Raw genomic sequence first — 25670 nt, forward strand, 5'->3', positions numbered from 1 at the left:
GTAAAAGCACTACCCATGCTAGTATGTTTCTGTTAGACCATGGGCTTTTGTTAAGTTGCCTTATGTGAGGCACCTATCAAAGGCCTTCTGAAAATCCAAATACACAACATCCACTGCATCTCATTTATCTAGTCTTGTCACTTCTTTAAAGAATTCCAATAGGTTTGTCAAGCAAGATTTTCCTTTAAGGAAACCATGATGGATTTGGCCTATTTTGTCATGTGCCTCCAAGTACTCCATGACTTCATCCTCGATAATTGACTCCAGCATCTTCCTAACCACTGATGTCAGGCCAAACAGTCTATAATTTCATTTCTGGTTCCTCCCTCCCTTCTAGAGGGGGGACATTTTCAATTTTCCAGTCTTCCAGAATCAATTGGTGCCTGAAAGATCATTACCAATGACTCCATAATCTCTACCGCTACTTCTTTCAGAACCTGAGGGTGCAATCCGTGTGGTCCGGGTTAATTTATCTACCCTTAGACCATTCATCTTTCTGAGCACCTTCTCCCTTAAAATAGTAACTGCACTCACTTCCCTTTCCTGATATCTTTCGACATCTGGCACTCTGCTCAAGTCTTCCACAGTGAAGACTAATACAAAATAAACATTTATCTCCTCTGCCATCTCCTTGTCTTCTATTATTATTCCTCCAGCATCATTTTCTACTTGTCCTATATCTACTCTCACCTGTCTTTTACTCTTTAAACACTTTAAGGTTTTTTGTGTTCTCTTTGACACTATTTAATACTTCTTTTCTTTCCTTGAGTTTTTTAGTTACCTTCTGCAAGTTACTAAAAACTTCCCAATCCTCCATCTTCCCACTAATTTTTGCTTCCTTGTATGCTGTTTTGGTTTTACATTGGTCTTAATTCTCCTTGTCAGCCACAGTTGTGACATTTTTCCATTGAATATTTCTTCATTTTTGGTATGTTTTTATCTTGGACAGTTATTTCTTTTAGAAATTCCATCCATTGCTGCTCTGCCATCTTCCCCACTGGTATCCTCTTCCAAACTTCGGCCAGTCCCTCTCTCATGCCGTCGTAATTCCCTTTGCTCCACTGAAATACCAAAAATTCTGACCTTGACCAAAACGTACAGCACAATGCTGCCCCAATTACATTCAATTGACCTATAACACCCCCCAATACTTTTTGAATGATGGGAGGAATCTGGAGCACAGAGAGAAAACACACACAGACAAAGGGAGAATGTACAAACTCCGTACAGACCAGATTCACTGGTCTAATCGCTACACTAACTGTGGTGCCCTGACTTTATAGTTTCTTTTTGTCAAATCTCAGTTAAACTCAGTGACATTGTGACCACTGCCCCCTCATTTTATGTTTTATGTTAAGCTCTCTAATCACCTCTAGTGCATGACTCAACACCTAGTCCAGTACAACTGATCCTCTAGTGGTCTCATTAACAAGCTGCTCTAAAAAGCCATCTTGCAGGCATTCCACAAATTCCCCTTCTTCAGATCCAGTCCTAACATGGGTAATAGAGAAAGAAAAGTAGAAGCATAAACTGAAGAGCCGGGTTAGGAGGGCAGATTCCAGTTTGTCTTCTGTCCAAATCAGTCCACAGATGATGCTATAGCTTCGACCCTCCACTCTGTCCTAACCCATCCACGTACCTGTCCAAATTCTTCTTAAATATTAAAATTTGAGCCCGCCTTTAACACTGAATTAGAATTTAACATGGAGCTCAGTCACAATTCTGAATGGTGAGAATTGTTCAGCTAATGATTTTGCTGGTTATACTTGACTCAAAAACCAGAATGAATCACATGCACCTGTATCTATTTCTGACAAAAAGGGTCAGGTTTTTCTTCTTAGAGCCATAGAACATTACAGAACAGAAGTGGGCTCCTCAGTCTTTCTAGTCCATGCCAAACTATTATTCTCTCTTGTCCCACTGACCTGCATCCTGACCATAGCCCTCCATACCTCTCCCATCCATGTACCTGTCCAAATTCTTCTTAAATGTTAAAATTGAGCCTGCATTCACCACCTCAGCTGGAAGCTCATTCCACACTCCCATTACTCTCTGTGTGAATAAGTTCCCCTAAAACTTTTCCACTTTCACTCTTAACCCATGTCCTCTGGTTTGGATCTCACCTACCCTCAATGGGGAAAAAAAGCCTATCTACATTTACTCTGTCTATCTCCCTCAAAATTTCAAATACATCTATCAAATCTCTCCTCATTCTTCTACGCTCCAGGGAATAAAGTCCTTTCTCTGTATCTCAGTTCCTTAAGTCCGGTCAATACCCTAGAAAATCTTCTATGCACTCTTTTTCTAACTTATTGATATCTTTCCTGTAGTTATGTGACCAAAACTGACTCTTACCTGTTCTTGCCGAAGCCCGTTGTGCCAAAGCCTTACCATTCTGACTCTGTCCACTCTGACGATGACTGCTCCCTTGAAGAAGAAGCTAAGAAGATTGAGGATGGCAAGGCAACCACCCCATCTTGACAACTCTTTCAAGAGCATGATTGAGGGTGTCCTGTCTGGCTGCATTATTTTGTGGTATGGTAGTTGCAGAACATCAGACTAAGTTAATAGAGAGGATTATCAAAACAACTGAGAAGATCACAGGACTGCCTTTTCTCTATGGATGACCTTTACCCAGAGCATTACTTAAATAGGGTTCAAAGAATTATAGACTACCCTTTCTATCCAGTATACAGTAGCTTTAATCCACTAACATCAAGAACTAGGTACACAAACATCAGAATCAGGACTGCCAGGCTGGGGAATAGCTTATCTCACAGGCTGTGAGATTGATGAACAGTATCTTGTAACTGAATAAATTAACCCAAAATATTTATATTTATTTATTTTTATATTGTATCATGTGATTATTATAAGTTGTGTATTGTGAGTGAGTGTACCATGGTTCTGAGAAATGCTGTTTCGCCTGGTTGGACATGATAATAAATGAACTTAAAGACTACGTTAAAGATGAAGTCTCCCCTTTTGGATAGAATTGGGGGAAGTGTTGACAGAAATTGTGGGTGTGAACTTCCCTCTAGTCACAGAATTGTTTCTTCTCGGGAATTTGGCAGTTATATCAGTTAGCTTCTCCATAAGTAAATCTAAATTTATTCAAATGCATTGTCAATAGCCAGGAAATGTATAGCGGTAACATGGATTTCTAGTTTTCTACTTCACCTTGATCATTGGAACATGTAAGTACAAAGTTGTATTCCCCTTGAGAAGATTACTTAATAGTTTTAGAAAGATAATGTTCATCAAAGTTTGGCAATCTTATTTAGATTATGTAAATGTCCATATTGTATAATTTATTTTGATATTTGTTAATTAATATATTCCTTATTAGAAATTTAAGACTTTAAAATGATGTGACTCTGAGATGTTGAGCCTTGCTCCTGTTGCTTTTCCTACTTTCTTTTTATCTCTCTCTATTCTCTGCTGTTTGTCCCCTTTTTCAAATTTGTGGAGGGGACGCTGGGAGAAGAGGAGAAGAGGGAGTCTCCTTTTTTTGGACCTTATGAATGTTTTTCTATGATTTTATATTCAATGTGTTATTGTTACATTAATTGAGTGCTATATTCTGTATTTTCTTAAAACTTAAATAAAATATTTTTAAAAATGAAGTCTCTGGCATTCACTGCAGTCAGAGGGCCAATGTGTTGAAAGAAATAATAGTTATGTTGGCTGATCAGATACCAGTCAAGTGGGCTGCTAAATGCAGGATACTAGGCACCTCCGAGTTTTGCATGTTTGGCATGTGGTGAGTATTATAGCACATTCCTGAATTTGCCTGATAGATAGTAGTAGACATTCTGGAATCTGATGTGAAATTGACAAATGTAAATTTCAATAAACGTCTTCACAAAATTTTTGTCCACAGTTGAATACTGAAGCCTGGTGTTCTATTGGGTTTAGCGTAACTTGTGGTGTGAAACGCTATGTCTGTTCACATTTAATGTGCCTGAACTCTGGATGGTTTTGAAAGACCAAGATTTTGCCAGTATTTTGAAATTGCCATTCATAGAATCTTAATGATTATCCACTCCATAAATGGATAAAATCTTAAAATTGGAAATCACTTTGCACTGTGGAATCACATCCATCTGGGATTTAGTTCAACCTCTGTGTTTCTGTTGCAATTTTTGCAGAAGGTTGATTGAGGTACCAAAAATCATACATGCGAGAATGAATTTTGTCAACTAACTAAGCATTTCTTCTTGATCAGGATGCAGTTCCACCATGTCAATACTAATCCTGAAATTAGAAGTAAAAAAAAAACAATATTTTGTGTACTTTTGCAAGCTTTTAAAGTTTAAGCCTTAATTGTTCTTGACATTACATAAATTAAAACTTGAATTTTAATGCTCAAGTGTATAGTTTTAAGTATTACAGTACAACTCTGATTATCTGAAATGGTCGGGACCAGGCCTAATTTGGATAAACGATATTTTCGGATAACTGGTCAGTTTTTTAAAACAGCCAATAGCAACAGCAAATCACTTATAACAGCACAAACAACAAGGGAAGGCTTTTAAAGCATGAAATAATGTTTCATTCTCACCAAAAACACATCCTGGACAAAATAAGATAAATCCAACACCAAAAACTCAAAATTCTACTCCGAGGTTTTTCCAAAATTCAAAAATGTTTTGATCCTGTGACATGAGTTTGGCTCCGAAAAAAATTCAGATAACCGAAGATTTCTGATTATTTCAGATATCCTAATTTATCCAAAAATTTTTGGAGGCAAAATGACATTATTTTGGCTTTGAAATTTTTCAGATAAATGAGGATCTCTGACTTTTCAGAAATCCTCAATTATCCAAAATATTTTTTGGAGCCAAATGGGCGTCATATCCAGGTCAAAAATTTTTTGAATAACTGAGGATTTTTGAAAATTTCATATTGGATAATTGGAGTCGTACTGTACTTGAACAAAAAAAATACACTGTAAAACATTGAACACTCTTCATCATGCAGCTGCCTTTAATTCTCAAGAAAGTTAATTTTATTCTAATTTTCACATTTCTATTGACAATATGAGTGTGAAAATTCGTGCTTTTTTTCTTCAGATTAAATAAACTATGCAGTCGGTTATCTATCCAGAGAAAAACCCAATTCATGCAAAGGTTGCATAATTATTGGATGTTGAAAAGGCAGTCACGGAATGGTGTTCCTTTACTTCGACGATTGCATTCACATTTACAAACTCAAAGAAATGCAGAACAGGTAAAGTGTTCTCTAACTGAATTACTGATTTGATATATTTTGTTTCTTAAGTATTGGAAACTTTTCTTAAAAATGCTCATGAACGCTATCATAGGATATATTTGGCTCGACTGCCTGCATTTTATGAAAGATTACAGAACTTCTTGAGGTATATTCCTCAGTCTCTTCAGGATTATTTTTAATCATTAATGTTACTACGAAGTTGTTATATAGTATTAATATAGCGTGTTATAACTGACCAATAAGAGTTATTAACATGTCATAAACTTTAAAATGTCTGGAACCAGTTTGAGTTACATTACTGTATCTTTTTACAGTTAATAAAACACACAATTTATAATTTCACGCAACATAATTTTTGCTTAGTGATTTTCTTTTTGGAATGAACTAGTATGGACATGCTGAAAAGGTTTGTCACTGAAATGTCAATCTTAAGGTGTAAGTGTTTATTACAAAAACACTTGAAATGCTGAGTGCTTCCCTTTGTCAAAACATTCTCTCCTGGGTTGACAGAATTTGGCTTGAAGTCAATAAGTAAAACAATGAAGCTGGTTACTTTCAGATTGATGGATTTGATTTCAATTCAGGTCCATCTCCTCACTGTACAGCTATTAATGTCAGTGATGCGAATTGCCACGTTGCAAACTGTGGAAACTCAATCCAGAAACTAGCAATGTCACAAAGCTGTGTATTAATAATGATCTTGCATTGATTCACAAACCTAAACAATGTAGCATCCTCTCTGTTTAGTGAAATGAACATAGAACACTACAGCACAGTTCAGACCCTTTGGCCCTCGATGTTTCTTTCATCCATGTGCCTGACTTACAGTCTCTTAAATGCCCCTAATGTTTCAGCTCCACCACCATCCCAGGCAAGGCATTCCAGGCACCCACAACTCTGTAAAAAATCATCCCTGATATCTCCCCTAAACTTACCTCCTGTAACTTTGTGCACATGTCCTCTGGTATTTATGCCATTTCTGTCCTGGGAAACAGGCGCTGGCTCTCATAATCTTGTAGACCTCTATTAAGTCATCTCTCATCCTTCTATGCAACAAAGTGAAAAGTCCCAGCTCTGCTAACCTTACCTTATAAAACCTGTTTTCCCATCCAGGTAACATCCTGGTAAATCTCATCTGCACCTTCTACATGGGTTCCATATGTTTCCTATAATGAGGTGACCAGAATTGAACACAATATTTCAAGTGTAATCTCACCAAAGATTTGTAGAGTTGCAACATGACCTCTTAAGTCCTGAATTCAATCCCCCTATTAATGAAGCCCAGCATCCCATAGGCCTTCTTAACTATCGTATCAACCTGTGTGGCAACCTTGAGGGATGTATGGATTTGAACCACAAGGACCCTCTGTTCATCCACACTCCTAAGTAACCGACCATTAACTCTATACTAAGCCTTCTGGTTTGTCCTACCAAAATGCATCACCTCACACTTACCTGGATTGAAATCTACCTGCCACTTTTCTGCCCAACTCTGAATCCTGTCTATATCCTCTTGTAACCTTTGACAACCTTTAGCTCTCTCCACAACTCCTCCAACCTTCATGTCATCTGCAAACTTGCTCACCCAACCTTCTGCCTCTTCATCCAAGTCATTTATAAAAATCACAAAGAGCAGGGGTCCCAGCAGTCCACTAGTCACCGACCTCCAGGTAGAATACTTTCCTTCCACTATGACTCTCTGCAAGCCAATTTTTAAAAATCCACACAGCCAAGGTTCCACTGATCCCATGCCTCATGACTTTCTGGATGAGCTCATTGGGGACCTTGTCAAATGCCTCGCTAAAATACATGTAGACCACAAACACCACCCTACTACCCTCATCAATTTATTTTGTTACTTCCTCAAAAAACTCGATTAGGTTCGTGAGACACTACTGTTACGATCCCTGAGGACCCCTAAACCCAGCAGCAATAGATATTCACCAAGACAAATGGTTACTTAAACAAAAGTTGCTTTTAATTATCCTTAAACATGGAAACAGAATCACACTTTAACTTATCACTATTGACTTAACTAACCTAACTTAACCCCCTTTTAATTCTAAGGTCACGTGTATACGTGTGTAAGTTCAGAAAAGTTCTTTGATTTACAGTCCAATCTCACTTCTCATTCCTCCAAGTTCACTGGTTACAGGGAATTCTTATACTGTGCACAGAATTTAAGATTTATGAAGTTCACCAGGCTTTGGTGCTTGAAAGGTAAATCGTTACTGCTCAGGAAGGTTCTTGTCGGTTTTCAGAGAGAGATTTGTTGTTCGCTGGACACCCATAACTGATTCCTTTTTAATCAGCCACTTCAATGTCTTGCCGAAGAAACTTGCCACCTCAGGGTTCTCCAGATGATAACTTCTTTCTTTCAGGTCACTACAGAGTTCTTTTTTGTTTCTCTTATTTCAAGTGAAACATTCGACAGCCAGTCTTTGCCTCTTGCATGAACCACAAGGGATTTGACCAGGCTGAACCAAGCACTTACAACCTGTCTTCCAAATGAGATTTTGTACAAGCTTTCCAGCTTGTCCTGTTCCAGTTCCAGCTGTTGCTGCTGACTGTAAAACTGTAGAACTGATTTTTTTTTATGTGTGTGTCTCTCTCTCTCTCTCTCTCACACACACACACTCTCGCAGAGAAAAAGCCTGCTTGACTCTCTCTGCTTGCAAAACCACATGACCCTTTTAGAGCAGCAAGTTCCATTCCAGACAGTCTGCGACTCCGACAAGTTCTCTCATCTGTTGCCTTTTTGTAAACAACAAAACATTATTGAAGTCTCTTGGGCATCCTCCAAAGCTTTTGCAAAGGCTACTTGTCTGCATTAAATGCCATCTGCCATTTCTCAGTCCATTTTTCCATCTGGTCGAGATTCATCTGCAAGCTCTGTAAACCACTGTCACAATGCCTCCAATCTCCAATCTGCAAATTTGCTGATCCAATTTACCACATTATCATCCAGATCATTGATATAGATGAGAAACAACAGTGGTCCCAGCACCGATCACTGAAGCACACCATTAGTCACAGGCCTCCAAACTGAGAAGCAATTATTCACTACTACTCTCTGGCTTCTCCTGTCCAGCCATTGTTGAATTCAGTTCACTACTTCATCATGAATACCTAGCTTCTGAACCATGCTGACTAACCTGCCATGTGAGACATTGTCAAAGGCCATATTGAAGACCATGTGGACAAGATCCACAGCCTTTCCTTTATCAACTTTCCTGGTAACCTCCTCAAAAAGCTCCATTAAGTTTAGATAAACACGATCTACCATGGACAAAGCAATGTTGACTAACCCTAATCAGTTCCTGGCTATCCAAATAATTGCATAGCTGATCTCTTAGAACAAATTCCAATAATATACCTACTACTGACCTTAGGCTCACTAACCTATAATTTCCAGGGTTACATTTGGAGCCTTTTATAAACAACTGAACAAGAGTAGCCATCCTCCAGCACCTCACCTGTGGCTAAGGACATTTTAAATATTTCTGCTAGAGCCCCTGCAATTTCTACTCTAGTCTCCCCCGAGGGAATATCTTGTCAGACTCTGGGGATTTATCCTCCCTTATTTGGTTTAAGGCAGCAAGCATTTCCTCCTCTTTAATATGTATAGGTTCTATGACCTCACTGATTGTTTTCCTTACTACCCAAAACTCTGTGCCCATATACTGAGTGCATACTGATGAAAAAAAATACATTTAAGATCTCCCCCATTTCTTTTTGCTCCATATGAAACCAAGCGGTCCGATCTTCAAGGGGTGGAATCCCTTAGGATTTGATGTCTTCTTTTAGCTCTCCTCATTTATTTTTTGAGGTTTTTCTTGCATTTTTATACTCCTCAAGAACCTCATATGCTCCATGTTGCCTATACCCCTGCTATACCTTAATCATCTTCAGAACCAGATCCCAACTATCCCTCGAAAACCAAGGATCCCTATGCCTGCTAATTTTGCCTTTAATCTTGACAGGAACATACAAACTCTGCACTTTCAAAATTTCACCTTTGGAGGTCCTCCACTTAACCTCGCTCAGAAACAACTTAATTCCAATCCACACATTCCAGATCCTTTCTCATTTCATCAAAATTGGCCTTTCTCCAATTTAGAATCTCAACCCGAAGCCCAGATCTATCCTCCTCCATAATTAACTTGAAACTAATAATGTTATGATCACTGGACCCAAAATGTTCCCTTACACATACTTCTGTAATCTGTCCTGTCTTGTTCCCTAATAGGAGATCCAGTATTAAACTCTCTCTAGTTTGAATCTCTATACAATGTATATTGATTTAGAAAACTTTCCTGAACATATTTGACAAACTCCAAGCCATCCAGCTCTTTTACAGTATGGGAGTCCCAGTTAATACATGGAAAGTTAAAATCTCCTATCACATCCTTGTGTTTCCTTGTGTTGCCTCCTATCTACATATTTGCTCCTTAAATTCTCATCGACTCTTCGTTGGTCTATAGTACAATCCCATGAGTGGTCACACCTTTCCCGTTCCTCAGTTCTGCCCATATAGCCTCCGTAGATAAGCCCTCTGGTCTGTCCTGCCTGAGCATAGCTGTGATATTTTCCCTGAGGAGTAATGCCACTACCCCCCCCCCTCCCCAGTCTATCGCATCTAAAGCAACAGAAGCCAAGTACATTGGTTGCCAGTCCTGCCCCTCCTGCATTCAATTTTAACTAATGACCAATCCTCACTCTAAACTTGTCTTCCTTTCCTACAATACTCCTTGCATTGAAATAGATGCACCTCATAAAATTTCCACCACAAACAACCTTTTGACTTCTAATGGTGCATGCAACTTTCTCATCTTTTCCCTCCTCCACTCTTTTATCTGCAATACACTCTAGTTTCCACCCCCTTGCAAATCTAGCTTAAACTCACTGGAGCAGCACCAGCAAACCTTCCCGTAAGGATATTAGTCCCCCTCCATTTCAGATGCAAACCATCCTGTCGGAACTGGTCCCACCTTCCCTGGAAGAGAGCCCAATGATCCATAAACCTGAAGCCCTCCCTCCTGTACTATGTCCTTAGCCACAAGTTAAGCTGCATTATTCTATTTCTATCTCACTAGCAAGTGGCACAGGCAGCAATCCTTAAATACAACCCTGGGGGTCCTGTGCTTCAACCTCATGCCTAACTCCTGGACTCTTCTTGCAGGACCTCCTCACCCTCATGACCCACATTATTGGTCCCTATATGGATCACGACATATGACTGCTCACACTCTCTCATGACAATGCCATGAACTCAATTTGAAGATATCTCAGACCCTGGCACCAGGGAAGCAACATACCATCTGGGATACTTGATCTCTTCCACAGAACCTCTTAACTGCCTCCCTAACTATAGAATCTCTATCACTACAGTTCACTTCTTCTCCCTTCCCTTCCTAGTCACAGGACCAGACTCCATGCCAGAGACCTGATGACCTGGTAGGTCATCCCCCACCAACGTATCCAAAATGGTATACTTGTTATTGAGTTAATTTGTTTAAGGATTGGGTGACTTACCCATGGGCCACTGAGGTCATGCCAAGAATGATTATTCTTACCCAAATGCACCAGCAGGGCCCATAATTGCCCATGTCTATTATTCATTAAATACACCCGTTTCATTAGATGAAAACATTGATGTGAAATCACCAAAATTAATCGTACATTGATGATCACTTTCATTATTAACACAAGCACTAAATATAACATTTACACCATACCCTACCTTAGAGCTTAGAGTTGTGACCAATGAATCAAACGAATCATAAAAGTCGATCTAAAATGGGAAATAAAATAGGGGTGTTCTTGCAAAACCATCATTTGGAAACCCAGACCTCATGGGAAAATGTAGAAAGTATTTTCTTAATTCATTAATTCCAGACAGCTACCAATGAAAATACAGATAAATCACAACTAATAATTGTTCTTGCATCAAAATTGAGAGTTTTGAAAAACTGATGAGAGTCAAATACCCGGAAGGTGGATTGCAACTGATCCTTGGGTGCTGGGAAGTTGCTAGAATTCACCAAAGCTGATGTGAGGCTTTCATTCTTGAATCTTTGTTGGAATAATAGATTTATACCATAGTTTTCTTTTATCCCTTGCTCAGATATTCCAGTTCCCATAAAAGTTTTCCTGTCTGCATTTGTTGTATCTTGAGGAAAATTTGAAGGTACTCAAAGGGTTCAGAAACTCTGCATTGGAAATTGGCACTCCACTTGGCCTGGGTATAGCACCACCAGCAGCAGCTATTACTCCCATGAGCGGCAACAATAAACTGCTATCTACAATCAGTGTAATGGACTGTCCACAGTGAACACCAGCCTTGACAAAGTAGAACTTTGAAAGCATAATTGAGCTTTGTCTACTGTGACTATTGAACAATTTACTTTTCCACTGCAATCAAGGAACTTGCTGAGCATTTCTGTAAAATTCTCTATAGAGCTGTAAAATGCATTATCTCTTTCACTCCTAATGCACAACATGCTGACTCTGTATAAACATTAACCACCTTCTATGTCTATGGATTGAAGATGATCCTTAGGTTAAAACCCTTCGTTGAAATAATAGATTATGATACTGTTTAGCATGCCAATCTTTTGTTGAAAGTATGACCGACTTTTCATGATTCAACCAGGTTGTGGAAGTACCAGATCTGTGACTTTTGGATTAATTCTGCTACCATTACTTTATATGCTATGCAGAACTTGCATGCCTATTGTCAGGCTGCACAAATTCACCTATGATGATGCAACGTAATGACTCTTCAGCCCTGAAAATTGCTTCATGAATATTACATTTGTAGAGCAAATGGCATCTTTTCTCCAGTCTTAAACATGAATAATGGCTAGGACCTTTGGTTAACTTGGATATCTTTTTAAATAAAATATTCAGTCTTAAATATTTTGCTTAGTTTTAAAAGTTTTACAATTTATTTTTTAGAATTGTATATATTTACAATTTTAACACAATAATTTCAGCTTTGTAAATTCCATTGTAGTTTCTTGTACTAATCCATCACTTAATTGCTTGAAATTCATAATAGTTAATGATCAGTTGCTGACTAACAAAATGCACAAATATTGTTTTGTTCACTTTGCAGAAAGAACAAGATGAAAAAAACAGTGCAGTAAAAGAACAGTTGAAATACTGGCAGAAATTGCGACATGATTTGGAAAGGGCTCGTCTGCTTGTCGAACTGATTCGCAAAAGAGAGAAGCTCAAGAGGGAAGAGGTAATGTTGATTCTGGGATAATAAAAGAACTGTACCTTGTTGTTAGAAGTAGTAAATCTAATGTGGAAGAAAGGTTTTCGCTGTGGCACGTAGTTATAGTTGTAATTATTTAAATTGAACATATTCCTAATTTTACTGCATCTGGGACATGGAGGATCAGGTTATTGATTAAAAAAACACATGCCATAATCTTGTAAAATGCGGCAATTTCCCTCTGACCTGTCATTTAATGCTGTTTATGGTAGAACAATATAGATGATAGGTTCTTGATTGAATCTGTCAGTGATGACTCATTGATTGGGGAAATCAATTTTTCAGAATATGGAATAAATTAAGGAATTGGGTTCTCTCTGTATTTGAAGAGTATGTGTCTTTGATTTTATATACTTAAGGTGTTTTCAAAACTATTGTTTCTAAGTTAAGGGAGGCATTTCACTTCCTGTAAAGCTTTCTATTTGAAAAGTGTTACCTGCTGCAGTTAGTTTTCCCAAATACAGTTTTTGTTTTGGTGCTCAATATAAATGGAGTTCAATATAATCTCACTTCACTGACATTTGGTACACAATTCGAGGACTATGTTTGAACAGATGTTTGATGATTTTAGTTAACATAAAATGGAAGGTAGGAATAAATTGAGTGTTTTCAGATTGGTAAGCTGTTAATTCGTGACTTACTGCAAGGCTAAGTGTTTGGGTCTCAGCTATTCACAAATTGCATTCATAAGATAATTGACAGGGCCATTTGTTGGGTATAAAAATTGCTGCAGGTGATAAACTGGTTGAGAAGGTGAGCTGTGAAGATGCAAAGAAATGAAGACATTGAAAAGATGACAAATGAATAAGTGTGAAAAAAATGTGGTTTCCTACTATAGTATGAAAAATACAATATAACTTTATGCACTCAACGTACTTTATAGTTATAATATCTGGATATTGATGCAGTGGTGACCAGAATCACATATAGAAGACAAATTTGGCCAAAATAGCTTTTAGTGCTGTTATGGACGCTGGACAATTTTATTTTAGGACCTACAGGGGAAAGAAAGACAGCTGTCAAAAGTGCGAGAACCACACGCTGAAAGCTGGTGGGCTCACGGAGAACGTGCCCTCTGCTGTCAACCTCTCCACCAATAGGGAAGCTGAAGGCACGGGCTGGATCAGTGGAAGAGCCCAGTGTGCTGAGTTTTTGGATGGGTTTGTCAGTCGTTCGGTTGGTTAGTCGGTTGATTGGAGGGCTGTCATTGTGTTCACCTAGTAGTTTCAGTGAGAGAGACTGAGCTGTTTTGTTTGCGGGTGTCAGTATTGTTGTCCTGACTGCAGTTTGCGCCACTCTTAGATATCCAGAGTGTGTGTGTTACTGACCTCGACTTCACGTGACAGGAATCACTTGACGACCCAAGACAGGGTGTTTAGAGAGGAAGACCTATGACAGAAGGTCACTTGTTAACCCTAAAGTGGGCTTCAGAGGCTGGAACCTCGTGTAGTGATGAGGAGGGCACTGAGTGAAAATCCCAGTGTGAAGAAATCAAAGATGGTTGTTGCCACGTTCAAAACTCAGAAAAAGTCATAAGTCTACTGTGATCATGGTCATCTGTCTCCACTAAAAGGACAGCGTGCAACCAAACTAAGAATCCAAAGCATGTTCCTTTCTGACGGACTTGATGTGATTGACTTGAGGTTTAGTTTTGGGAGTTTTTTTGGGGGGCATTTTGAGCTTGAACTGTCATGGTCTGAGGGGTTTTTTCCCCCACACACACCTTATAAATACCCGTTCTTAATGTAGAGTTGCCATAAAGGCCATAAAGTTTATTGAGTTAATTCTGTTATTGTTAATTTGTTAATTAATTATGTGTTAAACTTAACCCTCTCAGTTGCTGTTGATGAAGCATAACAGTGCATCTTTAGCATAGCTCTCTCTGAGTGCAGTGTCTAAGGAGACTTTGATGAGTAAGGGACTTTGGTCAAGTTTAAGATGAAGCCTATGGAATTAAATAAGTTGATCAAATCAAGTAAAAGACAGACATGGCAGAGTAGGTTGTGCTGTAATTGTAGCATCTGAAAGTTAATGGAAGACATTGGGATTTCTGGTGACCACTGCTGCAGGATGCTTAAGGAATGTTTACTTTGAGTTAGAAGTGAGGTAGAGACAGTGCAATGCATCAGTAAGGGGAAAAAGTGCGCAGGTTCTTTGTTTCAAAATGCAATTACATTTTGTAGATTAACTACAGAGCTGAGGATTTTATCCTTGGAGCAAAGAAGGATGAGAGGTGAGTTAATAGAGGTCCACAAGATTATGAGAGGCATAGATAAGGTAGACAGTCAGCACCTTTTCCCAGGGTGGGAGTCGCAAACACCAGAGAATAAATGTACAAAGTAAAGGGAGGAAAGCTTAGGGAAGATGTCAGGGGTAGGTTTTTAACACAGAGTTGTGGGTACTGGAATGCATTAACAGGTTTGGTGGCGAAGGCTGGCATAGAATCATTTAGGAGACTCTTAGACACAAGGATGTGTAAAAAAAAAAAAAAAAAAAAAAAAGTTTGAGGTAGGGAGTGTTTCATTTTTATTTGGTAGTGCCCTCTATAATGCTTAGGACAAATAGCTTTTTTTTTTCCTTTATTTGCCCATGTGCTTCACAGTTTTACATTTGTAATCAAACAATTCACATGTGATTAAAGTGCACATTCCAGAATTCATGGTTATTTATATAGATTTTGGTTTGACCATTTAGAAATTACAGCTCTTTTTATACATAGTCCCCCCATTTCAGGGCACCAAAATGTTTGGGACATTTGGCTTCACAGGTGTTTGTGAGTACTCAGGTATGTATAATTGCTTCATTGGTGCAGGTATAAAAGATCTAAGCTTCCTTCTAAGCTTTTGATCACCTTTGCCATTTTTTCAACATGAGAACCAGAGTTGTGCCAATGAAAGTCAAGTAAGCCATTTTGAGGCAACATAAAACAGAAAAAGACATCACCCAAACCTTAGGATTACCAAAATCAACGTCATTCGAACATCATTAAGAAGAAAGATTGTACTGGTGACCTTAGTAATCGCAAAGGGACTGGTAGGCCAAGGAAGACCACCAGTGCTGCTGACAGAATAATTCTCATCGTGATGAAGAAACATCCACAAATGCCTCTCTGACAGATCAGAAACACTTCAGGAGGCAGAGGTGGATGTGTCAATGACTAGGATCTGCAGGAAACTTCATGAACAGAAGACATACACTGCAAGATGAAAACCACTAGTTAAAGACAGAAACAGGATGGCCAGATTACAGTTTGCCAAGAAATTTTAAAAGAGCCTGCAAAATTCTGTGAAAAGGTCTTAAAGACAAATAAGACAGAAGCCCTTTTCCACTGGCAGCCCAGTTAAATGGCTGTGCAGTGTCCTGGGATAGGAACCCCTCGGTGCTGTTCCACTGCGCCATCCTTAACTGGGACACTAATTGCTTTTCCACTGAACACACTCATCCTCGAGGGATCAGAGTGTTCTACCTTTTCCACTGGTTTTATCAGCATGCCAGGGTCAGCAAATGCCGGGAATAAGTCAAATGATGTTCCTTTTCCACCGGACCCTGTACCAGTAAATTCCTAGTCAATTCCTGGGATAGGGTGCCAGTGGAAAAGGGGCTCAAGATAAACCTGTACCTGGGCAAGAGCAAAGTGTGGAGGTGTAAAGGTATCACCCAACATCCAAAGCATACCTTCTCATCTGTGAAACATGATGGTGGGGGTGTTATGGCCTGGGCATGTATGGCTGCCACAGGTACTGACACACTTATCTTCATTGATGAAGTAACTGCTGATGGCAGTAGCAAAATGAATTTTGAGATGTAGAGAAGCATCTTAAACATCTGCTCAAGTTCGAGCAAATACCTTAATGCTTATTGGACGCCACTTCACCCTACACTGATCCCAAGCATACTGCTAAAGCAACAAAGGAGTTTTTCAAAGCTAAAAACTGGAAATTCCTTGAATGGCCAAGTCAGTTAGTTACCTGATCGAAATCTAATTGAGCATGCCTTCCATATATTGAAGAGAAAACTTAAGGGGACAAGCCCCGAAACAAACAGGAGCTGAAGATGGCTGCAGTAGAGGCCTGGCAGAACATCACCAGGGAAGATACTCAACACCTGGTGATATCTATGAATAACAGACTTCAAGTAGCTATTGCATGCAAGAGATGTGCAACAAAGTACTAAACTTCTTTAATTTACATACCATTACTATGTACCAAAATATTATGGTGGTCTAAAATGAGGGGACTGTAAAGTGCTTAATTTCTACATGGTCAAACCAAAATGTACACAAATATCATTCAATAAAATCTGAAATATGCACTTTAATTTCACGTGAATTGTTTGATTACAAATTTAAAATTGCGGAGCACAGGGGCTAATAAAGGAAAAAAATGTCTTTGTCCCAAACATTATGGAGGGCACCATGTGGGTTGGCACACCATTTTGGGCTGAAGGGGCTCTACTGTGCTCTAATGTTCGATTTTGTATGTACAGCGGAATTGGTCAATCAAGGGAGTCTGGGGTTCGTAACCAAAAGTGAGACAGATATGGGAATCCAAATGGTAACACTACACCTGTACTTTTCGAACATGTTTGAGGTTTATGCATTCTCTGTGGCTTGGAGCAGACCCAATGCTGTCTTTTTTTTGATACAGACTGGTTGGGAGAATGAAAAAAATATAGTAATGGATTATATTATTGTTAAAGGATAGATATTGTTCTCTGTAGCTGCAGATGTGAGACTGGAAGAACAAAGAATATTACAACGCACTACAGGCCCTTTGGCCCATGATGTTGTGCCGACCATATGGTACCCTCCATAATGTTTGGGCTAAAGACTTTTTTTCCCTTTATTGACTGTCTGATAGCCTTGAAAGAAGTGATCAGCCATTGAGAACATTGATGCAAAGAAATTTCTACAGCCAGAGAATACTGATAGGCCTTGATTACTTTGCAAATTATTTTGCAGTCAGGTGCTTGAGAACCACCAGAAGTCTGGTATCCAGATTCTCTATAACATCCATTTTACAATGGGTTCAGGATAACTGCCTTTGAACTACAGTTTTCTTCTATACATAGGATTGCACGCCTCATGCTTACATTGTAAAGATTAATTTGAACCCATTAAGTCTGTCTTCATTTTGACATATTGTGAATTGACCTATTGCCTGACACTCTGCAGGTCAAAGTTCAACAGGTGGCATTGGAACTGCAACTAACACCATTTATTGTCTTCTTAAGACAAATTTTGGATCAGCTTCAGGAAAGAGATCAAGCAAATATATTTGCACAACCTGTAAGCCTCCAAGAGGTAAGATTTTGCTTGCCAGTTTGTAGGTAACATAAATTCGTTATGTTACTATATGAAAGCATGAGTCGTTTTTGTGGTTGAAGTAATATCCTTGAAAATTTGCAACAAGGCCATTGTGAATTTTTCTGACCAAGTTATTTGTATTAATTTTGGCAACTTGTTTGTTGAAGATGATCAAAAGCATAACACTAAAACCTGTTTCTGTGCTGTATGTCTGAATCTAAATTGTTAGTAGATAGAAAGAGCCATATCTGTAGAAAGAGAGGAGGGAAATTGATTGTTGAAATTATTAGAGACAATTTTTTAAAATATTATGTTTTCTTTGACTCTCATGGTCATGGTTTCACTTTTTCAGTGATATTAATGGATCTTTGACCCAGCATCACAGATGCCACCTAAACTATTTTTGTTTTGCACATCTTTGTTATTTTCCCAATAATTCACAATGTATGTAGGATTTCAAATGATTTAGGGCAGGGCTATAACAGAGTAAGCCTTTAACCTGATTTCTACTCCACTCCAGAAAATAATTTTAACTAAACTTGATGGATGTTCATCAGAAAGTTGAAGAAGTTTGGACACTTTTTGTGTAAAGGGGAAAACTGGTATTGACATTTGGATTCTGTGCCTTTTTTAGACAGGTATGAGTCGAGGTATTACTCCAGAGCCACAGGGACTCCAAATGTTTGAGATAGATCCTCAACTTAGATACATTTGAAGCAGTTATCAAACAAAAGCTGATTATCTGAATGCCATGTAGTCCAGTTAATTCATTGGAATCTGTGTAAATAAAATCTGGGTATATTAATTTTTAACATCCTTTCCATGGTAAGTTAATTGTACAAGTTTAAAGATAAATCCACAAGTGGACCATAAAGGCTGTAAAGATGAGATTTTTTTTGCATAGTGTTGTTTTGGAAGAGGTGAATGAGGTGTTCCCTTTCCCCTTGATTGATGTTAATTGGACCTTAATTTATCATTGATTCTTTTGTTTTATAAGGTTCCAGATTATTTAGAGTTTATTGCTCATCCTATGGATTTTTCCACCATGAGGAAAAAACTAGAAACTCACTGTTACAAAACCCTTGATGAGTTTGAAAAAGATTTCAACCTGGTCATAAACAACTGTATGAAATATAATGCCAAGGAAACCATATTTTATCGGGCAGCAGTGAGATTGAGAGATATTGGAGGATCCATATTAAGATGTGCTCGTCGACAAGCTGAAAATATTGGGTATGATTATGACACTGGAATGCATCTTCCTGAATCACCTAATTTGGCAAACTTCTACCGCTTCTCCTGGGAGGATGGTAGGTGTCAAGACAGCATGGGTTGATGGGGATTCTTTGAAGAATTGTATATTTAAAGTAGCATACTAAATTTAATAAAGGTAGAAAATTATTCCAAAATTCAAACTTATTTTAAGATGGTATGCTAAACTGAGTATGCATATTGCTTATTGAAATAGGCTATACATGATCTATTTTGTATCATATGTAAAATCAATCTGTTGGATAAAGAATGGTCATCCTTTTCTCTGCCTTCTTAAAGATATAACTGCTAATTTTTAAGCACTGTGTTGGAGCAAGATGATGTAGACTTTCACTTCATTTATGCAAGTGCAATTCATAAATGATAAACATAATTTAGATATGCAAATGTGGTATAAGAAGAGATGAGATAGGGCACAGAAATAGGCCCTTCAGTCCACATTGTCCATGCCATTCATCAAGTTCCCAACTATACCTGCCAGCACTTGGTCCATCGTCTACTATGCCTTTGGGATTCAAGTGTTCATCCAGACATGCCTGCATCACCTTCTTCACCATGTATTCCAAATTCCAATCATACTCTTGGTGAGCACATTCTTCCTCAGATTTCTTCTAATTTTCTTACTTCTCACCTTAACCAATCAATACCTTTTGGCTTTTAGTGTTTCTTTTCTGGGGAAAAGTTTCTCAACATTCACCTTGTCATTTTATCTATCAAGTCACCATCAATCAGCCTGCTCAAGGGAAAGAAGCCCTGTCTACCTAATCTCTCTTCATGACTGAAATCTTTCATCCCAGACAATACCCTGGTAAATGTCCTTTGCACTCTTTCCAAAGCAAGCATGTTCTTCCTACAGTGTGATGACAAGAATGACAGAGTGTTCCAGCTATGTTCCAACCAAAGATTTTTAATTTTCTAGCATGCCTTGCATGCTTTTGTAGTTTATGCCTCGGCTTGTGTTCAACATCATGTATCCCTTTTTCCCCACCTTGTGTGGTCATCTTTAGGGATCTAGGGACTTGTTCATCAAGGTCCCCCTGTTCCTTGATAATGCTTTGGGTCATATTACATGGACAGAGAATCAATGGAGTTTTATAGCATGGAAACAGACCCTTCATTCCAACTTGTCCATGTCAACCAAGTTATCTGCTTGAGCTAGTCTATTTTGTCTGCATTTGGCCCATATCCCTCTTAACCTTTTCTATCCATATACATTGTAATCATGCCTGTCTCCACTACTTCCACTGGCAGCTCATTCCACATACTTAGGACTATTAGCCCCTCAGATTCCTTTTGAATCATTTCCCTCTCACCTTAAATCTATGGCAGTTAGTCTTAGATTCCCATGCCCTGTGAAAGAGACAAACATAATTACCTTATTTAAGTCCTGCATAATTTTATATACCTCTGTCAGTTCACCCTCAGTGTCCCATGCTCAAGGGACAAAAAGTCAGCCATCAATTCCCTTTTTTGAAAATTTTATTTAAAAGTTTTCCATACATGTAATAATATCCAAGTACAAATTATAACAATCAAATATTTCTATCAAATCTATTACATGATGATATAAACTCCAACCCCCACCCCCAACTCCATGCCCCACTAAACTAACCCCAAATGAAAAAGAGAAAGAAGGAAAAAAAAAGAAATTAAATAAAAAAATTAAAAAAAGGAAACTAGAATAGAAACCTGGTTGCCGTAAATTCCTCCTCACCACATGGAATTAATCATATATAACTTTAAATACTTTTAAGGAGGTTAATGAAGTTTGAGGCTTAAGGAAAAGGTCTATAAATTAATTTCCTCAGTTAAGCATGGGTGCCAAATTTTCAAAAATACATCATATTTATTTCTCAAATTATGTGATTTTCTCCAAAGGAATACAGCTATGCATTTTTGCACTTCAACGTTCCATACTCAAGTGGGTATCTGATTTCTATGTCACTGCTACTTCTAAGACATCCTTTAAAAATTGTTTTTGATGCGTAGATAATTTCAGTTTCTTATACCCTCAGTATTACCTAATAAAAATAACATTGGAGTTTGTGAAAATTTAATTTCCATAACCCGTTCTAAATAAAACGCCAAATTTGACCAAAAGGGTCTCACTTTTGAGGAAGACCAAGTAGAATGTAAGAAAAAGTACCTACCTCCTGACCACATCTAAAATACTTATCAGATAAATCTGATTTCAATTTATTTAGCTTTTTTGGAGTAAGATATAGTTAATGTAAAAAAAATTGTATTGAACTAACTTGTATCTAACATTTGTAGTATTTGTCATACTATCCCGACACAACTAACCAATTTATTTCATCAGTATTGACATTTAAATCTGTCTCCCAATGTTGTCTGAACTTATGTATCCCATGTTTAATAATTCCCTTCTGCAATAAAGTATACATTGCCAAAATAAATTTCTTAATATATTACCTACCTACTAATATATTACCTAATACTTAACAATATTTCTACATCACAACATTTTGGACATTGTTGGACCCAGTTTATCTTTCAAACAATCCCATAGTTGATAGTAACAAAAAAGGCTATTTTGTATCCCATATTTATTTTTAATTGATCAAATGTCATTAAACTTCTTCCAGCATAACAATCTTCTATATATCTAATTCCCTTCTGAGACCAAATATATAAAAATTGATTATCCATTGAAAATGGAATAAGTTGGTTTTGCATCAAAAGCATTTAGACCGGACAGCATTTGTTGTTCTAATTTCATCATTTACTTTATTCAAAATATTTGAATTAGAATTAGTCTGAAAGAAAATCTGAATTTGCCTTCAACAAAATCACAGAAATCTGGTCTTTTTAATAACATTGAATTAAGTCTCCATCTATAAGTAGATTGTTCTTTATCCACGATTGTAAGAGTCAATGATCAGTTAAAAGCCTTGCTTTATAATCAACTTGATTAATTCTATCTTGAAGATGTGTTGACATTAAAAATAAATCTTATCCCTGAATAGGAATCGTATCTATTCGCCTTGGATGAATTCTTCGCTGTCTTTTCTCTTTATTACTGTTCTGGGGTGATCAATCTAAAACTGGATCTCGACAAAAAATAAAATCCCCAGCAGTTGAAATATTCTGATGTGCTCCTGCTAAATTAAGAAATGTTTCTTGTATAAATTTTTCATCATCCACAATTGGTGCATACACATTCAAAAGAGTCCAAAATTCTGAAAAATAAATTGACCGTTTACTATATCCACCTGAAGGGTCAATCACTGTATTTTGTATTATAACTGGAAGTGTCTTCTTTATCGAAATTACTGCTCCCCATGCCTTTGAATTGAATGAAGAGGCTGTGACATATCCACCCAGTCTCTTTTTATTTTCTGATGTTCCATTTCAGTTAAATGAGTGTTTTGTAAGAAAGCTACATCTATGTTCATTTTTTTTTAATATGTGCCAGTATTCTCAACCTCTTCGCAGGTCCATTCAGCCTGTTAACATTAAAATTAAGAATGTTCAATAAATTACTCATTTATATTCACAACCTTACCCCTTTCTCTCTCTCTGCGCAGCTCCCTGATTATCCCAATATTCAATGTATACTGTGTTGGGGTCACTCTCCTCGGCAATCCAGTTAGAAAAGGAAAAAAGAAATTTATACATAAACAAATTAATATTACAACCAGTGAAATATTCAAAAATAAAAGTCTGGTAGCATCCTTGTGAATCTTTGCACTGTTCCCAGCTTAATGACACAGCTAGGTGACCAACTGTACACAATCTTCAAGGTGGTCACACCACATCTTGTACAGTTTTAACTTATTGTCCCAACTTCTGTACTCAGTGCCCTGACCATTGTAGGGAAGAAAGCTAAATACCACCCTATGTACCCGTGTCACCACTTTCAAGGAACTGATACACCTTGGGCTTTCTGAGACCCTGTTGTAACCCTACCATTTGCTGTTTAACTCGTGAACTGGTTTAACTTTCCAAAGTTCAACGTCTTGCATTTCTCCAAGTTTCATCCTGTCTTTCCTTTGCCCACTTTTCTAGTAGATCTAGATCCTGTTGTATGTTTTAACCTTATTAGATCTCTCACAATGCATCATTTCCACACTTATTAGAATTACATTCTGTCTGCTATTGTTCTGCACAACAGGCAAGTGCTCACAACAAGGGAAAGCAGAGGAAAGTATTTTAGATCAGAGCTAAGGTTGTCGAGGGCCCTGCTTCTGAAATAAAGCAACGGATGAGGCAGAGGAGGTCAGCATTGAAAAAATGAACAATTTGTCCTGGAAGAATTTGCAGATATTGGGTAGACAATGCAATGGCATGATGTATGTGACTAAAAGAATTTTAATAGTATTGGAATAGTATTGCTTGTTGGAAATTACGGATGGGTTGGCAGCCTCTGTGGAGTGATGAAACACAAAAGTTTGCAGATGCTGTGATTGTAGTAAAAACACACTGAAATGCTGATCTTTCAGCGTTCATAGGAAACAAAGATATATTGCTGATGTTTCGTGCCTGAGCCCTTCTTCAATAAGTAAGCAAAGAATAAGCAGAATGTGCAATAAAAAGGAAATCTCAGAATAGAAATGGGTAGGGAAGGAGTCCAGAACAACAATAGATGATAATTGGATATGATAAGGGGAGAGGTGAGAATTGATTATGTCTGTGTGAAAGGAGAGAGTGAAAAGGGAAAAAAAGACAGAGGTGGGGGGGGGCAGTGAACTCAATGTTAATTCCATATGGTTGGAAGGTGCCCAGTTGGAAGATGAGGTATGTTCCTCCAATATGTGGGCCTCAGACTGACAATGCATTAGGACATGACCAGACATATCAGCAAGTGAATGGGGTAGAAAATTGAAATGGTTGGCCACTGGGAGATCCACAGTATTACAGCAGACAGAGCCCAGGTGCAATACTGCAGTCTGCGCCCAGTCTCTCTTAAGTAGAGGAGACAACAATTATCCCTGCAGATTCCGAAGTGTTGCTTCACCTGCAAGGACTGCCCAGGACACCAATGGTAGTGAGGGAGGAGGTGTGGGTGCAAGTGGAGAATCTCCTGTGGTCACAGAAGTAGGACCCAAGGGAACAATTGGTGGGGAGGGAGGAGTGGACAAGGGAATCTCAGAGGGAGCGGTCCCTGCAGAAGGCAGAGAGGGGAGGAAAGGAGAATATGTGTCTAGTGGTGGGATCACATACTAGGTGATGGAAATGGCAGAGGAGGATCTGTTGGATGAGGGTAATAGAGGATATGCAGGTGAGGGCTGAGCTGATGGTAGTAGAGGGAAGAAGGGGACATTTCTGATGATCCGCCATGGAAGTTCTCATTCTGGGTGCAGATGTGATGGAGACGGAGGAATTGAGAGAGTGGAATGGATTCCTTATAGGGCACAAGATGTGAAGAGGTGTAGTCGAGGTAGCTGTGGGAGCTGGTGGGTTTGTAGATGTCTGTCGAGAGTTTGTCTTCCAAGATGGAGACAGAGATCAAGGAAAGGGAGAGTATTGCTAGAAAAAGACCAAATGAATTTGTCGGGGTGGAAGTTGGCAGCAAAGTGGATGAAGTCGATGAGCTCATCATGGGTGCATGTGGCTGCACCAAAGTAGTTGTCGATGTAGTCAAAGAAGAATTGAGGGGCCTTACCTGTGGAGGCTTGTAGCATAGATTGCTCCATGTAACCAACAAAAAGGCAGGTATAGAAGAGGGATAGAAGAAAAGTGTTAGTGTCATAGATTGTGGACTTTTTGAAAGGTGTCCTGTTCAATTTCTGTTTCTCAAACTCCATCACCATAAACAAATCATCTAGGCATTTTTTTCTAGTGCTGTTGTGGAAGCTGGCTCCACAGAAATTATAAGTCACATTTATTACATTATAATGCTGACAGCCGTAGCAAAGGATTTGAAAGGCAGTAAAATCCTTTGGTCAGTGAGGTGATGAAATGTTCCATATAAACGTGCCTAGCTTTTCTTTATTGGAAGCTAAACAAAAGTAAATAGGTTATGTGTTTCAGACAATAACGTGACATCCAGAAAAATGTCAGCTGTGCACACAGGAGCATCATCTCAGTGCAGGGCCTGCTATGACAATCATTTTTGCTTTAGTCATGACTGAAATGCAGTTAGTGTAAAATGTAGTTATTTCTCTATAGTTGTAATTAATTTATATCATAATTTAAAGACAATCATGGAATATACTGAAATATTTTCATGCACATATTTGTTACCAATTTTATCACAAAACCCTTTCACATATGTTCTTTTGAATATATCAGTTTAAAGCAGTAACTTTTATTCATCTATGCCATTATTCCATAAAAAATATATCTTGAAAATTTAGAAAAAATGCTCTGAATTAGTACGAAATTTATTACTTTATCTATTCAGTGAATTCTAAAAGTAGATTATACACAGTATTATATTTTAAACTAATCCATATTTCTAACTATTTATACAAATTGTAGCTAATTTGTATTGTATTAATTTTGTGATGGTGGACACCGTCACCCACATTGGGATGATCTAAGCAAGTTAAGTTCTATTTTCCACCATTGGTCAAGGTCACCGAAATGAGTTAGATGTGTATTTCTCTC

The 25670-nt window shown here is 38.1% G+C and overlaps 1 protein-coding gene across 9 annotated transcripts in view; it reads left to right on the forward strand.

Annotated features, from left to right (window-relative positions):
* The window catches only part of brpf3b (bromodomain and PHD finger containing, 3b), a 96532-nt gene that overhangs the window by 43510 nt on the left and 27352 nt on the right, over positions 1 to 25670 (forward strand). For all 9 annotated transcript variants that reach the window (XR_011358452.1, XR_011358454.1, XR_011358450.1 and 6 more), the window contains exons 3-6: positions 5076 to 5232; positions 12356 to 12487; positions 17694 to 17822; positions 18823 to 19135. Coding sequence is in view for 3 of the 9 variants with exons in the window: in XM_069941758.1 (XP_069797859.1) it covers positions 5076 to 5232; positions 12356 to 12487; positions 17694 to 17822; positions 18823 to 19135 (731 nt within the window). In the remaining 6 variants the exon portion in view is untranslated. The remainder of the gene's footprint in view (positions 1 to 5075; positions 5233 to 12355; positions 12488 to 17693; positions 17823 to 18822; positions 19136 to 25670) is intronic.

This window comes from Narcine bancroftii, chromosome 5, assembly GCF_036971445.1.
Source record: "Narcine bancroftii isolate sNarBan1 chromosome 5, sNarBan1.hap1, whole genome shotgun sequence".
Lineage (NCBI taxonomy): Eukaryota > Metazoa > Chordata > Chondrichthyes > Torpediniformes > Narcinidae > Narcine > Narcine bancroftii.